Source organism: Grampus griseus, assembly GCF_964374135.1.
Source record: "Grampus griseus genome assembly, chromosome: 2".
Taxonomy (NCBI): domain Eukaryota; kingdom Metazoa; phylum Chordata; class Mammalia; order Artiodactyla; family Delphinidae; genus Grampus; species Grampus griseus.
Window position 1 is genome coordinate 113340915 of NC_139018.1, and position 13287 is coordinate 113354201.

At 37.5% G+C, this 13287-nt stretch overlaps 1 protein-coding gene across 5 annotated transcripts in view; it reads right to left on the reverse strand.

The window, feature by feature from the left end:
- Nucleotides 1-219: 219 nt before the first annotated feature.
- Nucleotides 220-13287, reverse strand: part of UACA (uveal autoantigen with coiled-coil domains and ankyrin repeats) — an 85034-nt gene continuing 71966 nt past the window's right edge. For 3 of the 5 annotated variants that reach the window (XM_082647419.1, XM_082647416.1, XM_082647418.1), the window contains 6 exons: nt 12589-12625; nt 11355-11407; nt 7028-9766; nt 5091-5243; nt 2956-3021; nt 220-434 (listed from right to left, as the gene is read on the reverse strand). In XM_082647419.1, coding sequence (XP_082503545.1) covers nt 363-434; nt 2956-3021; nt 5091-5243; nt 7028-9766; nt 11355-11407; nt 12589-12625 — 3120 coding nt within the window. In that variant the 3' untranslated portion in view covers nt 220-362. The remainder of the gene's footprint in view (nt 435-2955; nt 3022-5090; nt 5244-7027; nt 9767-11354; nt 11408-12588; nt 12626-13287) is intronic. The other 2 variants (XM_082647420.1, XM_082647417.1) reach the window with 1 other exon arrangement.

Here is a 13287-nt window from a genome sequence, read left to right on the forward strand (position 1 = left end):
AAAACTTTAATAATTATTTCAGCCTAATCCCTCTTCATATGGACCCACTCATATGACTCATGTTTTATTGAGTACTCAATCAATTAAAAATAAGTAGCCAATCCAAGGCAAAGTGTTATGTTGTTTATCTAATTGTAAAATTAACGTATAAAGAATATAAGATTTGAACTGATATTGAAAAACTCAGTAACGTATTTGTCTAAGTTAAAAACCTACTAATGGATCAAAATATACTTTATTTTAATTATACTAGCACCAGCAGGGAAAGCTGAGGGAAAGTGAGGTCCAGAAAGGCCATGGAGTTGCACACAGAATGCTCAGCACCAGCAGGGAAAGCCAGCATCGGCTGGTGGGTGCTGATGCTAGCACACAAGCCCTTGCCGCATCTGTATGATCTGGAGTAAGGCCGCCTGCACATCTTCATCCATGTGACCCTTGGGAGAAAGAAGAAAGGGGAGAAATATTTTATGTCATCTTCATTTACACACAAATTCTAAAGACAAGGGCTTTATAATAGAACCTTGTTGGTTGTGATTCACCAAATGCTAAATCCTCACCATCGTGGTGATATTCTAAAGGTTTTATTGGAAAACAGAGTAGAGCTCTATCATAGAAATAGAGAAAATCAATTTAAAAGTAGTGCACATCAGTTGCTCTTAACATCTATTATCAGAGAAGAGACGGACAAACCTCTTTCTTTTTTTTACATAATGGCTCAGATGATAGGGGTAGCATAAGTTACAGATGAGCAAAGTAAACTAAAAGGAAATTTTTTTTTGCTTCTGCTGAGTTTTATTTTTTTTTTATTAGAAAAGTAACTAATGAAAAATACCCATATTTATCTTTTTTACATAAATAGGATCATATATATTATTTTGCAACTTGCCCTTTCACCTAGTTATTGCCTTAATTATTTTATTGATTGATTGGCCACACCGCGCGGCTTGTGGGATCCTAGTTCCCCAACCAGGGATCGAACCCAGGTCCACGGCAGTGAAAGCCCGAGTCTTAACCACTGGACCGCCAGGGAATTCCCTGCCTTAATTATTTTAAATTGTTGTGTAATATTCCACTGTATGGATGTATCATAATTTCTTTATTCATCCTCCTAATGATGGGCACTTATGGGGTTTCCAATCTTTATGGGCAGATTCCTAGGGAAGAAATTGCTAGGCCAAAAAAGCAGACTCAATTTTTAAATTTTGCTAAGTACTACAAATATCCCTGTATAGAGATAATAACGATTTACACTCCCACCAGCAGGGTATAAATGCCCATTTCCCACAATGCCCTGGCCAATGCTACAGACTATCATCTTGTTTAAAATTTGCCCATCCCAGAATTGAAAAATGGTACCTCCTTGTTTATTTGCATTTCCTCCTTTACTGGTTAGGTTGAGACCTTTTTACATGAATGTTTATCCGCTTAAATTTAGAAAGAGACACTTTAAAGTTAAAAAGACGGCAAGAGGTTGATTAAATGCAAGTCAGTATGGTGGGCTTAAAACACCCCCCCTTCCCTTTTTCTTTGCTTGAGCACTTGAATGGGTTTCAGCATAACAGTTCCTATTAATATAAAAAGTTTTGCTTCCAAAATCTGTTTCTATAACAGCAGGATGTTTAAATTCCAAACATTAGCCATAGTTGACTAAACTGAATTTCTTAGTTAACTTTATGATGCCAGAAGGCAAGACTATTTCAGATGCCAATTGCTTTTGTTATGTTTCATTAGGAGTCAGTGGAAAATAATTTTGAATTTCAGAAGCATACATGAAAAAAAGTTGAAAGCCTTGTCAGTTTGCGGTCTTTCAGCAAGAGTATGCTGTTCCCCCCTTGGCCAGTATCAGAGCCAAGTGAGTTCCTCACCCTCACTAACACAGATCTTCTACACTTTTCTACTGTTTTCCCTCCAAAGAACTCCCCATTCTGCCGCCCGTCAATAGTTTTGAATAATTGCAATAATAATATACTTCCAAATCCCAGCTTATCGTCTATCTACTAAAAAGAAAGTAGCCAAAGATGCTTTATCATATCATTCATTCTTTTACATTGGTTTCCCCCTCATCTCCTATAGAAAAGGCAGGCTCTTTTATTTCAAGAATTTGATATCACAAAATCTTTTCCTTTTTATTATTTAACCTAGTTTTTTCTTTCCTTTTTTTTTTAAATGATGATCTTCTCTGAAGTTTTCTCTCAACACCTTTTTTTTTTCAGTGTGGACACTTCAAATCCTAAACAATTTCTATTACATCTCACTTGCCATTCTAACATTGTCTCGATTGTCTTCCCCCCAGAATCTGAGAATTTTGGAGATGCTGATCACAGGGTTTCTAGAGCATTAAATATAAAATCCTTCATATGTTAAACATGTTTCTTAGTGTGATTTTTTTTAATAGCTTTCTCATTACACCCCCCAAAGAGGGCAATTCGTAGTCTTCTGCTTCACTGAGATTAAGGCTCAACAAATAAATATTATTGATATTCTAGCAGAACCACTTTTTTCTTAAATTATTAAAATTCTGTGCACATTTTACTTGTCATTTTTGCACTTTTTTGGTATTCTCTACCTTTCAAAGAAACACTCCTGAGCTACCAAGAAACAATGAAGTCCTTCCTACTCTCCTCTTTTAGCTAACAGACATGTGTGGATGTCAAGGCATCATCTCCAGCTAGCAATACCATTAACGTGTGCTGCCATCACATGTTGCCAAACTGTCTATAAAATGAATGACAAGCAGATGGAGACAACACTAAATTTAAGATGCTGTGTTGCCATACAGCTTTGTAAATTTCTCTGGGAGATAATGCAAGCCATGATTAAAAGAAACAATTTTAAAATAAGCATATGGGGGTTCAACTACTTTAAACATCAATGACTTTCACATAAATTTACTGGAAAATAAAAAATTATTTTCTCTGAAACAATATCCTAGCCAAAGGAGTAGTTCTTCTTTACCTGTGCAGCACTAAGAAGGTGTGTCCGATAAATTGCAATTACTTCTTGGTGCTGTCTGTCAGCATCCTACAAGTGTGGAAAGATGGACAGATCAGAATATCAGCATTCACATTTTCAACCACATGAAGGCTTGTGACAATGCTGTCCTCAGGCTTGATGCTTCTACACGGTAGTAGTACTATTTTTTTTTTTGCGGTACGCGGGCCTCTCACTGTTGTGGCCTCTACCGTTGCGGAGCACAGGCTCTGGACACACAGGCTCAGCGGCCATGGCTCACGGGCCCAGCCGCTCCGCGGCATGTGGGATCCTCCCGGACCGGGGCACGAACCCGTGTCCCCTGCATCGGCAGGCGGACTCTCAACCACTGCGCCACCAGGGAAGCCCTACACGGTAGTATTATTAAAGTGCTCCTGCTACTTCTTAAAACAAACCACCTTGGACCCACCAGACGCAAAATTCCATTGCATAACAATAGTATAAACTTTTCTAAAGAATGTGTGGGAACATTCACAGTGAAAGCAATGCACTTACCCTAGGTAACATGAAATTATTGCCTGAGTTCATATCTAATGCCATGAATTACCCAAATACTTATCAACTTATGCTTTGGATTATTGCAGAAACTTCCCATCTCATCCTCTGTCTCTAGACTTTATTCCTTTTCATGCTTCCAAGACTGAGGTAGCTCTTTCCTCGCATCACTTTTGACTCAAAAACCTTGGGTGACACCTCATTAGATATAAGAGAGAAATCAAACTCATCAGCTTGATTCTCAACAGTCTCTACAACTTGACCTCAAACACAGCTCCCATGCCTAGCCAGGCTGAGCAGCCTTTTACTACCCCTGGGGCATGCCACTTGATTCCACCTCCATGCCTTCCTTCACACTATTTCCTTTGCCAGGGAGAGTCTCTATTTTCCTTCCACCTACCCGAACACCATCTATCTACAAGTTCCGGCCAGGTACTCCCTTCCTCTTTGAAACCAGCTCCCACCACATCAGTAATCTTTCCTTCCTGGGAATTCATATCACTTAGAATCTGGGATCATATTCTTAGTTCTATATTTGATATTTTTTGTCTCGTTATTTTACTTTTCATGGATCTATATTTTGCCTAACTGCCCAGAACTCCTTGGGGACAGGAACTGTACACTCTCTTTATCCCTGACAGTACTTAGCATAGTGCCATGAACATAATAAACATATTTCTGAATACTGAAGAGACTACCATATCCTTTCGATAAGATCCAAATCAGTAATACGTCATCATTAATCTGTAGGGCAACGGTGTCATAAAATGAACACTTTAAAAAATAACTTTCTTCTATTCAAAAATAACTCATGACAAACTTCTATAGAATAGGAAAATATTACCCAACAATTTACATTTGGTTGGGCTATGTTTTACTTAGCCCCATAGCTCATCCAATTAAAAAAGCAAACAAACAATCAGTTCGTATTATCCTATTTTTATGGATGAGGAAGTCAAGGGTTAAGAGGAATGTTCCATGTCACTCTCTTTTAAGTGGCAGGGCTTAGAACTGAGATCCCAACTTCAGCTTCTTAATCCAGATGCTTTCTTTTAATATATAAAGGAGGTACATATCCATATAGGTATCTATATGAATATATATACACAGATGTTTTCTTTTAATATGTAAGGATATAATGTATAAAACCATAGGAATGCCTACCTTCATTCATAAGGATAAAAGACTATTAAAAAAACTTCCTTCAGTTTAGTGGACCAATATTTTAGAGAGTGTGCTACAGTTGGAAAGCTATCAGATTTGGAGTCAGCAAGTCCCAGGATTAAATCCTAGCTGTATGACCCCAGGCATATTTTCATCTTTGTTTCCTTAAGAATTAAATAGGGGGGATAAAACCTTGTAGGATTGTGAAGATCAAGTTTAAATATCAAGTATGTAAAATGTTTAGTGTAGTGCCTGGTATACAGTAAGCACACAAAAAATGATATTATATCATTAGTATAAGTAACTATTAGCAAAAATGATTACATTCTTGGATCTGAACATAGCCGAAGATCAATCTGGTTTCTAAATGAGATTTTACCAACAAACAAACGAGACCCTGCACAGATCAGCACGAAGCCCTACAGGCCCCGGTTACTCACCGCCAGCTGCTGCTGCAGGGACTTGATCTGGTGCTGCAGACTGCCAATCAGCTGACTCTGCCTCTTACTGGGACCCCTGCTCGCGCAGGTGAGCTGGGAAAGGCCACTGAGTGCTTGTTTTAGTCCTTCCACATCGCTGAGCAGTTCAGTTATCTTATAAAAAAACAAAGGAGTTGTGGGAGAAACATGTATTAGTCACTTATTCACTTACAATGAACATCTTTACACAGAACTCATTCCTTGAGACACAAAATTTATCTTTATATACCAGAAAGTTGAGGAATGAACGCTGTCAAGATTGTTATCAACAGTATGTGCAATATATAATTTCCTCTCAGTAAGGGGAAAACCTTTCATAGTTAAGAAAATTAAATGAAATCATAAATACATGTTTGGTATGTAGTATATGCTTAATAAATAGCGACAATTGTAAGTAGATATTAATAACTTGCTATTATAATTATACATTATATTCATAACTGACTTCCACAAAGCTGAGAGCACTAAAATTCTGGGTCATATGAGCAGACATGTCAGAAAGTCAGTACTTGTACCTGTCCACTGAGGAGGGCTGGGGCTGTGTCTGCTTTCACTTGTCACTACATCCCCAGCATTAAGCATAGTACCTTGCAGGTAGAAGGCATTTAATAATTATTTGTTGAATGGGTAAAACTGAACTCAATCTCCCTGATTTCTCATCTTCATAGTACATACTTTATTCAACTACCAGTACTGAAAATATTATTGAGCACCTATTCTGTAAATTGTACCATGAGAATGAATGATAAGATGGAAACATAAGTTATGAACCTGCTCTTAAAAACTAGTTGGAAAGGGCTTCCCTGGTGGCACAGTGGTTGAGAGTCCGCCTGCCGATGCAGGGGACACGGGTTCATGCCCCGGTCCGGGAAGATCCCACATGCCGCGGAGCGGCTGGGCCTGTGAGCCATGGCCGCTGGGCCTGCGCGTCCGGAGCCTGTGCTCCGCAACGGGAGAGGCCACAATAGTGAGAGGCCCACATACTGCAAAAAAAACTAGTTGGACAGACTAACCACATCATTTTTTTTTTTAATATTTATTTATTTGGCAGTGCCGGGTCTTAGTTGCGGCACACGGGTGGGATATTTAGTTGTGGCATGTGGGATCTAGTTCCCTGACCAGGGATTGAACCCAGGCCCCCTGCATTGGGAGCGTGGAGTGTTAACCACTGGACCACCAGGGAAGTCCCAACCACATCATTCTGACACGGTAATATATATGTTGTAAATGGATGGCAAAACCAAAATACAACATGCATTTTGGAAGAGGAACAGTTTACTGTAGGCTAGATTGGCCAATGAAGGCTTTAGGAAGGAGGGTTAAGTGATGAAGTGGGCATTAAGGAATGTAGAGGATTTAAGCAGGTAGAAAGGAGGGGCAAGATATTCTGTCTGTAGGAAGATACGGGGAAAGGATGTACAATGAGTTGGAGGGCTCAATTTACTGGTATGGGTGAGTGCCAAGATCAAGTCTGGTGAGCTCTGCAGCATCCTTAGTTTCTCACAGCCCAGAAACACAGTATTTTTTCCTCCTCTCCCTCACCATTCTTTAGGTACCTTAAAACCCACTGGGTTTTGACCATTCATTTTTGAGGCAAGTGAATCTTGAGTTTCCCCATCTTACCTCAATTCTTGGCTGTACCAGTTGAGGAAACAAAAGGAAAACTACTTTTGATTTTTGTTTGTGTGACTTTACCTTTTTGTCAACTCCAATTCTTTTTTTTTTTTTTTTTGCATACTCATAGTCAAACTAAAAAGGTGGCATTTAATGGTCACTTTGTTAATGCTTTTGTAAACTTGTCTTGTGGAGTGCTATGGTAAAGAGTCCTATTCTACTCTGGCAGTTCTGCTCTGGGGTTTCCAACACCAAGACATGCTTACCTAAAGTATTATTATTACCTTATTATCTTTAGCTTCGATCTGTTTGGCGGATTCCTGTATTCTTCTCTGTAACTCTGTGATTGTTGTTAAGGACTTATCGCATCGTTCCTGCTGATCCTTGATTTCTTGCTCAATGCTGAAATGGAGCAATTCCTTCTCATCTTTTGCAGACAGTTCCTTCTTTTTGGCATGCAAAACCTCCTCACATACTTCCTCATACTTCCTATTCAGATTGGCCAATTTTTCATTTAAGTTGGAAATCTGTGTCTCCAAATCACTTTTCGTTGCTTTATATTTAGACAAATCAACCACCTCCCTAGTCTCTAATTTTTTTAATGCTTGTTTCGTATTCTGAATCTCAGACTGGAGTTTGGAGACCTCTTTGGTTTTGTTTTGGCTCTCTTCTTCCTTTTCTCTCAAGCTAGCTTTTATGATTCCAACTTCTTTCTCAAATGCTTCCTTAATCTGCAGATGCTCTGCCAGGGGCACAGAGGAGTTCTTCTGATTCTCCAGCATCTGCCGCAGTTGGGTCACTGTCTGCTGCTCTTTCTCATAACACCTTTGCTTACTCTTCAGTTCTTCCTTAAGCATCTCAATTGTGCCATTAAGAGACTTTTTCAGGGCCTCAACCTGTTCCAGTGGAACATGCTGTTTCTGCAAAAGAGTTTGTGCTGCAAGCATCTCAGAGGTCTGCTTGGCATTTTCCTCCACCAGCTTCTCTTTCTCGTTCTTTACCTCTGTGTATTTCTGCAACAGGTCTTTTAACTGTCTGTTCAGCTCTTCTGTTTTTCTGCTTAATGCTCTTTCCATTTCATGAGAATTCTCAACAAGAACATTTTTATCCTTTAGATCCTTCTGAAGAGTGAGGATCTCCTTCTTTAACTTGTCGTTTTCTTGCTTGCACTTCTTGGCCTCTTCTTCGCTGATGTGATACTTTTGTGTCTGCTCGGATAACTGTTCTTTTAGTTCTTTCTCGGTAGCTTTAAATTTTCTCTCACACTCTTCAAAGCTGATAATTGGGGCATATTTTAGCTTGATGCATTCTTGTATTGTGTCAAGTTCCCTTTTCTGGGCCTCGATCTCGGCATGCAGTGTTACAATCTCCTCCTGGCCTTTTTTGTAGTTAGCCAATATTTCGGCACTGTTGTCCTGGACCTTCTTCATGCTCTTCCTCACAGCACTCATCTTTTCCTCGTGCTCTCTTAGGCTTATGTACTCAGCTTTTATTTGGTTCTGAGTGTTCTCCAGGTTTCTTTTTAATATTTCATTCTCATCTTTTATTTTCACAAATTCTTGATTTATATCTTCACACTTCTTCTTCACGTCTACTAATTCTCTGCTGGTTTTATCCAATGTGCTACTCAAAGCAGTTTTAATCTCTTCGTGGGTTTTCACTGGCACATACTGATTACTCATTATCTTTTTCAAGTCAGTGTTTTCAGATGTGAGCGAATATATTTTCTCTTGGTCATCACCACATTTTTTATCAAGTTCAGATAGCTGCTTCTTAAGTTCAACAATATTAGATTTCAGGGCCATTATCTCTTTTTCGTGTTTCTCTGGAGGTATGAACACAGTTTCCAGGTGGCTAACGTTCTTACTTAAACTGGCATTTTCCATCAGCAATTTCTCCATTTCCAACTTCTTTTCTGTGTATTTGTGTGTCACATCTGAAAGCTTTTTATTCAAATCATCAACAGTTACATCACGTGACTTTTTCATTTCTTCACTTACTTTTAAAGGGACGTAATGATTTTTCATTTCAGTCGTTAAGTTATGCACTTGTTGGTTGAGGAGCTTATTATCCAGATAGACCTTTTCGATCTCCTTCTGTAGTGTCTGATTTTTCGACGTTAACTCACTGATTCTCTTCCCAAGTTCTCCTGACTTTTGCTCTAATCTGCTCTTGAGCTGCTCATGTTCTTCCGGCTTGACCTGCTGAGCCAGTTTGGCCTTCAAATTCTCAAGTTCTCTCTTTAACGGTCTAATTTCGCTAAGTGATCTTTCGTATTCCCTTTCCATCTCTATTAATTTTTTTGCCTTCTCATTTACTTCATTTGACAACAAGCTCTTCATGTTTTCAAATTTCTCTGCCGGAATGGAAAGGGCCAGCTTGGATGACAAGTCCTTTAACTGGCCTTCCATCTCGGTGACCTTTCTCCCTCTCTTCTCTCGCTCCAGTTCACACATGCTCAATTCCTTCTGCAGTCGCTTAGTCTCTTCCATTAGCTTGCCTTCATCCCTCTTAAACTCTTCGACTAACATCTCATTTTGTTTGATTTGGTTTCTTAATTTCCCCACTTCTGCAGACGCACCTTCATATTTCACTTTCATGTCTTTCAACTGATCCTTCAGTTCTTCTGTCAGTCTGTGGTTCCCAGTAGCTGCGTCGCTTGTTAGGTGCTCTTTCAGGGCAAGAAAATGTGTCTGCATTTGTTTCACTTTACCTTCTGACTCATACATTCTCTTCTGAACATCTTTCAAGGCGTCTTCTAGTTGCTTTATCTGCTCATCTGAATCCTCTTTGATCCTTTCACATTCCAATGCTAAGGCTTTGCACTCTGCCACCTTGTGAGCCAGTTCATTTTGGAGCTTGAGTCTGTCTTGTTTTGCAGAATCACAGAAAGTTCTCATTGCTTCTAATTCTTTCTTTAAAATTTCATTTTCTGAATATGAGGTTTGATTAGGTAAGGCCAGTTCTAGTGGTCTTAACATAGATCTGCTTTGCATATGGGCTGGCATACCTGTGGAAGTACACTGCAAAAATAATAATAATAAAATAAAATATCAATTCCAAAAGCCTAAAGAAGACACTTACTTACTTACCAAACTTATTTACCAAACTTACCATTGGTAATACCTACCCACACATGAATATCAACTTTATCAACATACATTTACTATTTCTATGTTTTATGGCATATAATGTGCTTAGAACTTCAAATTCTGAAGAAAGTCATCAGAACCCTTGAGTAAAAACAAGGCTTTCACAATTTTACATCTGCAAATAATTCCACAGAATATTATTTTCTAATAACATATATTGACTTCTAAGTTCCCTCAATGTTAACTCCAGTGTACTGTTGTTTAAATTATAAAAATACTACCAAAATAATCCTAGCTAGTATAAGAATTGTCAAGAGAATGATGTTAAGCAACTCACAAAATAGAAACACGTTTTCTTCTCTCAAAAAGAAAGATAAATTAGAACTTAGCATACGATCTTACTACAAAGTTGGATTGACATCTTGTTTCCTCTATTACATGCTAACAAAAAGAAGTACAATTTAAGTTCTCATTGAAATATTTCATAAGTATCAGAACATATACCATGAAAGATTAACTATTTCTATTTTTCCCCAGCCACGCTATTACAGTAAGGGCTCTTTTAAAGTCATGTGCTATGAGTAAAAAAGCCATGTGCTATGAGTACAACCCACTATTTTAATAGGCAGGTTTTACTGTTGTTCATTTCAATCCACACTGCCTTCCCATGGATGAAGAAGAAAATTCACAACATGGAATAATTTCTCAGCCTCAGTCTGCTTCTAATTATCTTTCAACTTACCAGTTATCTTTAGACTAAGACTACTATCATCTACCAACAAACTACTTACACAGCTTCACAATTTCCATACTTATTTTATTACAATCAAATATTTATCTTATGTTCTTAAATATTATTCAGTTGATTGACAATCAGTCTCTCAACTTACAATCTTAGAAGTTTCCAGCTTAGAGTGATCTTAGACATCATATAGGCTAATTCACTCTTCTACAGAAGAAAGTATGTAAAAAAACCTTTAAAAGACCAAATATTTATCAGTTCTGCAGTTCACAGAAGGTACTAAAAATGCAAACCTTGTATTTACTGGAAACTAAAAGTGAGGAGCAGTTAAACAAGTAAGAAAATCAGATAACACTCTGCCTTGGAAGCTTTATTTTGTGGTGAATTTCCAAAATATAGAATATATATTTGAATGCAAGGAACAATACATTTAAAAGTCAAGACAAATGCCTTTTGAATTATTCATACCTGTCTCCCCCTTTAATGGGCAAATATGAAGAGGTGACCAACTGCTGTTAAAGAATAGAGGGCTACTGTCAAAGACAACGAAATTGTAATTCAAATCTCTTATTTAAGTCACTGTCACCAAAAATACTCTAGAGGGCACTAGACACAGCAATATCTGCTTTTATTAAACTCAAGACCACAAGGCCAACTTTTCTTTGATAATGAAAACCTTATTCAATGTACATATAGATGATAAATATACAATGCTCTTTTCCTCTTTTTAAAAAGGCACAATTATTTTTATAAATATATTTTAAAATAAAATATTACCTGTGAGTCTGTCATGTACATTTGACCTTGTTTAAGAAGCATATCTTCTTTTCCTAAATAAGTCCAAATAAATGATATCTTAAATATCCATATCAAAGAAGGCTAAGCATTAATTTGGTGTTATTATCTCCTTTATTATTCAAGTAAAAAAGAAGCATGAGTTACAACATAAAATCATCCTTGTTCTAAAATATCCATATTTTTCCTTATTATTCCTATATACATAAGGAAAGTATGTATATTCTTTTGAATAGATACTAAGTTGGTTTTTATATTTTATTTATTTATTTTTGGCTGTGTCAGGTCTTAGTCGCGGCACACGGGCTCTTCACTGCAGTAGTGGCAGCGTACGGGCTCAGTAGTTGCAGCGTACGGGCTCCAGAGAGCATGGGCTCTGTAGTTTGCAGCACGCGAGCTCTCTAGTTGAGGTGCGTGGGCTCAGTAGTTGCAGTGCGTGGGCTTAGTTGCCCCATGGCGTGTGGGATCTTAGTTCCCCAACCAGGGATCGAACCCACATCCCCTGCATTGGAAGGCGGATTCTTAACCACTGGACCACCAGGGAAGTCCCACTAAGTTAGTTTTTTGAATTATGTAAAATTGTTAGACTAAATAAGTTAAATGATTATTATGAAATATGTATCTTAGTTAAAATAAAAATGGTGTTCTTTGCAATTTATAGGATAAATATTTCGATTGTAGTTAGCTAACGGATAATTTAATATTCAACAAGAAGCCAAAAATTAGATTTTTCTAGAGAAATTGTTTAAAATTGGAGAATAAACAAAAGGGAAAATTATGTATAGTCTTAAAGTAATAAATATTTATGGAACATCTAATTTTAAAATGCTTACCTGCACTGAGACTATATCCAAAGATTTCTCCAAATCAGAAAACTATGTTTACGTCTCTTTCCATAAAAAGCAGGCACCAAATATCACAAGATAAATGTCTAACATGCGACAAGGCAAATTTGGTAATGCGTACAATATACAATTTAAAAATCTAGGTCCTAAGGAAAATCAGAGCCTCAGTGATTACCAGATTTTATGTTAGAGACTACAGGAGTTATTTTAATCTCTTCCTAGTTCCATGTTGAGGTATAACACACAAGTAGTTGGATGAAGTTTTGCAGCAGGAATATCATATACAGTTAGACGAAATAAAGAGGCATAAACATTCTTTTTTTTGCTTGAACTGTGTGAACTATAATGATAATCTTTACTTTTATACTTACTGTTACTGAAATGACTTCCCGATCCTAAATGATTGCTCTGAAATCAGAAGGATACATTAAAACATTTTAGGTGAATACTGCTTCATTTTGTTAAATTCTGTATCTATTTTAGCTCTAAATGATCCAGTCATTAAAACCACATTTTCAACATTCCTTGTTTCTCCTGGGTATTATTCTACTCGAACTCACAGAAAGGCAGAACACAGTTAGAGAGATCAGTTGGGAATAAACTACTTCACTCAGCATTTTAATAAAAGCAGCCAAGTATTTCAAGGAAAAACTTGACTGCTCAACAGAAAAAAAAAAAAAAAACAAGCTCCAAATGAAATGAAACAACGTTGAATGTATACTCTCTGCTGTTTCTTTACTTCAAAGGAAGGAAATGCCACATTCACCTCTATAAACCAATTTACTTTACCACCTTTGGGGAGCACGAACCCTACCTCATCGCCTGTGAAACATTAGCCTAACCCCCTCTTTCAGAATTTATGGAACACCAATTACCTTTGAAGGTAAAAGGAGACAGAGAGCAGGAAATGAAACTGAGGCAAAGAGCTACATATAGTTCATAATAAATCCATCAATACATCAGTTAGGAAAAGGAGAATAATAGAGAAATTTTAGATACTCTGAGTTAAAATATATTTGGATTGCTCCTTATCCCAAGTAAGCCAGACACAAAGAACCTAACATAAATTA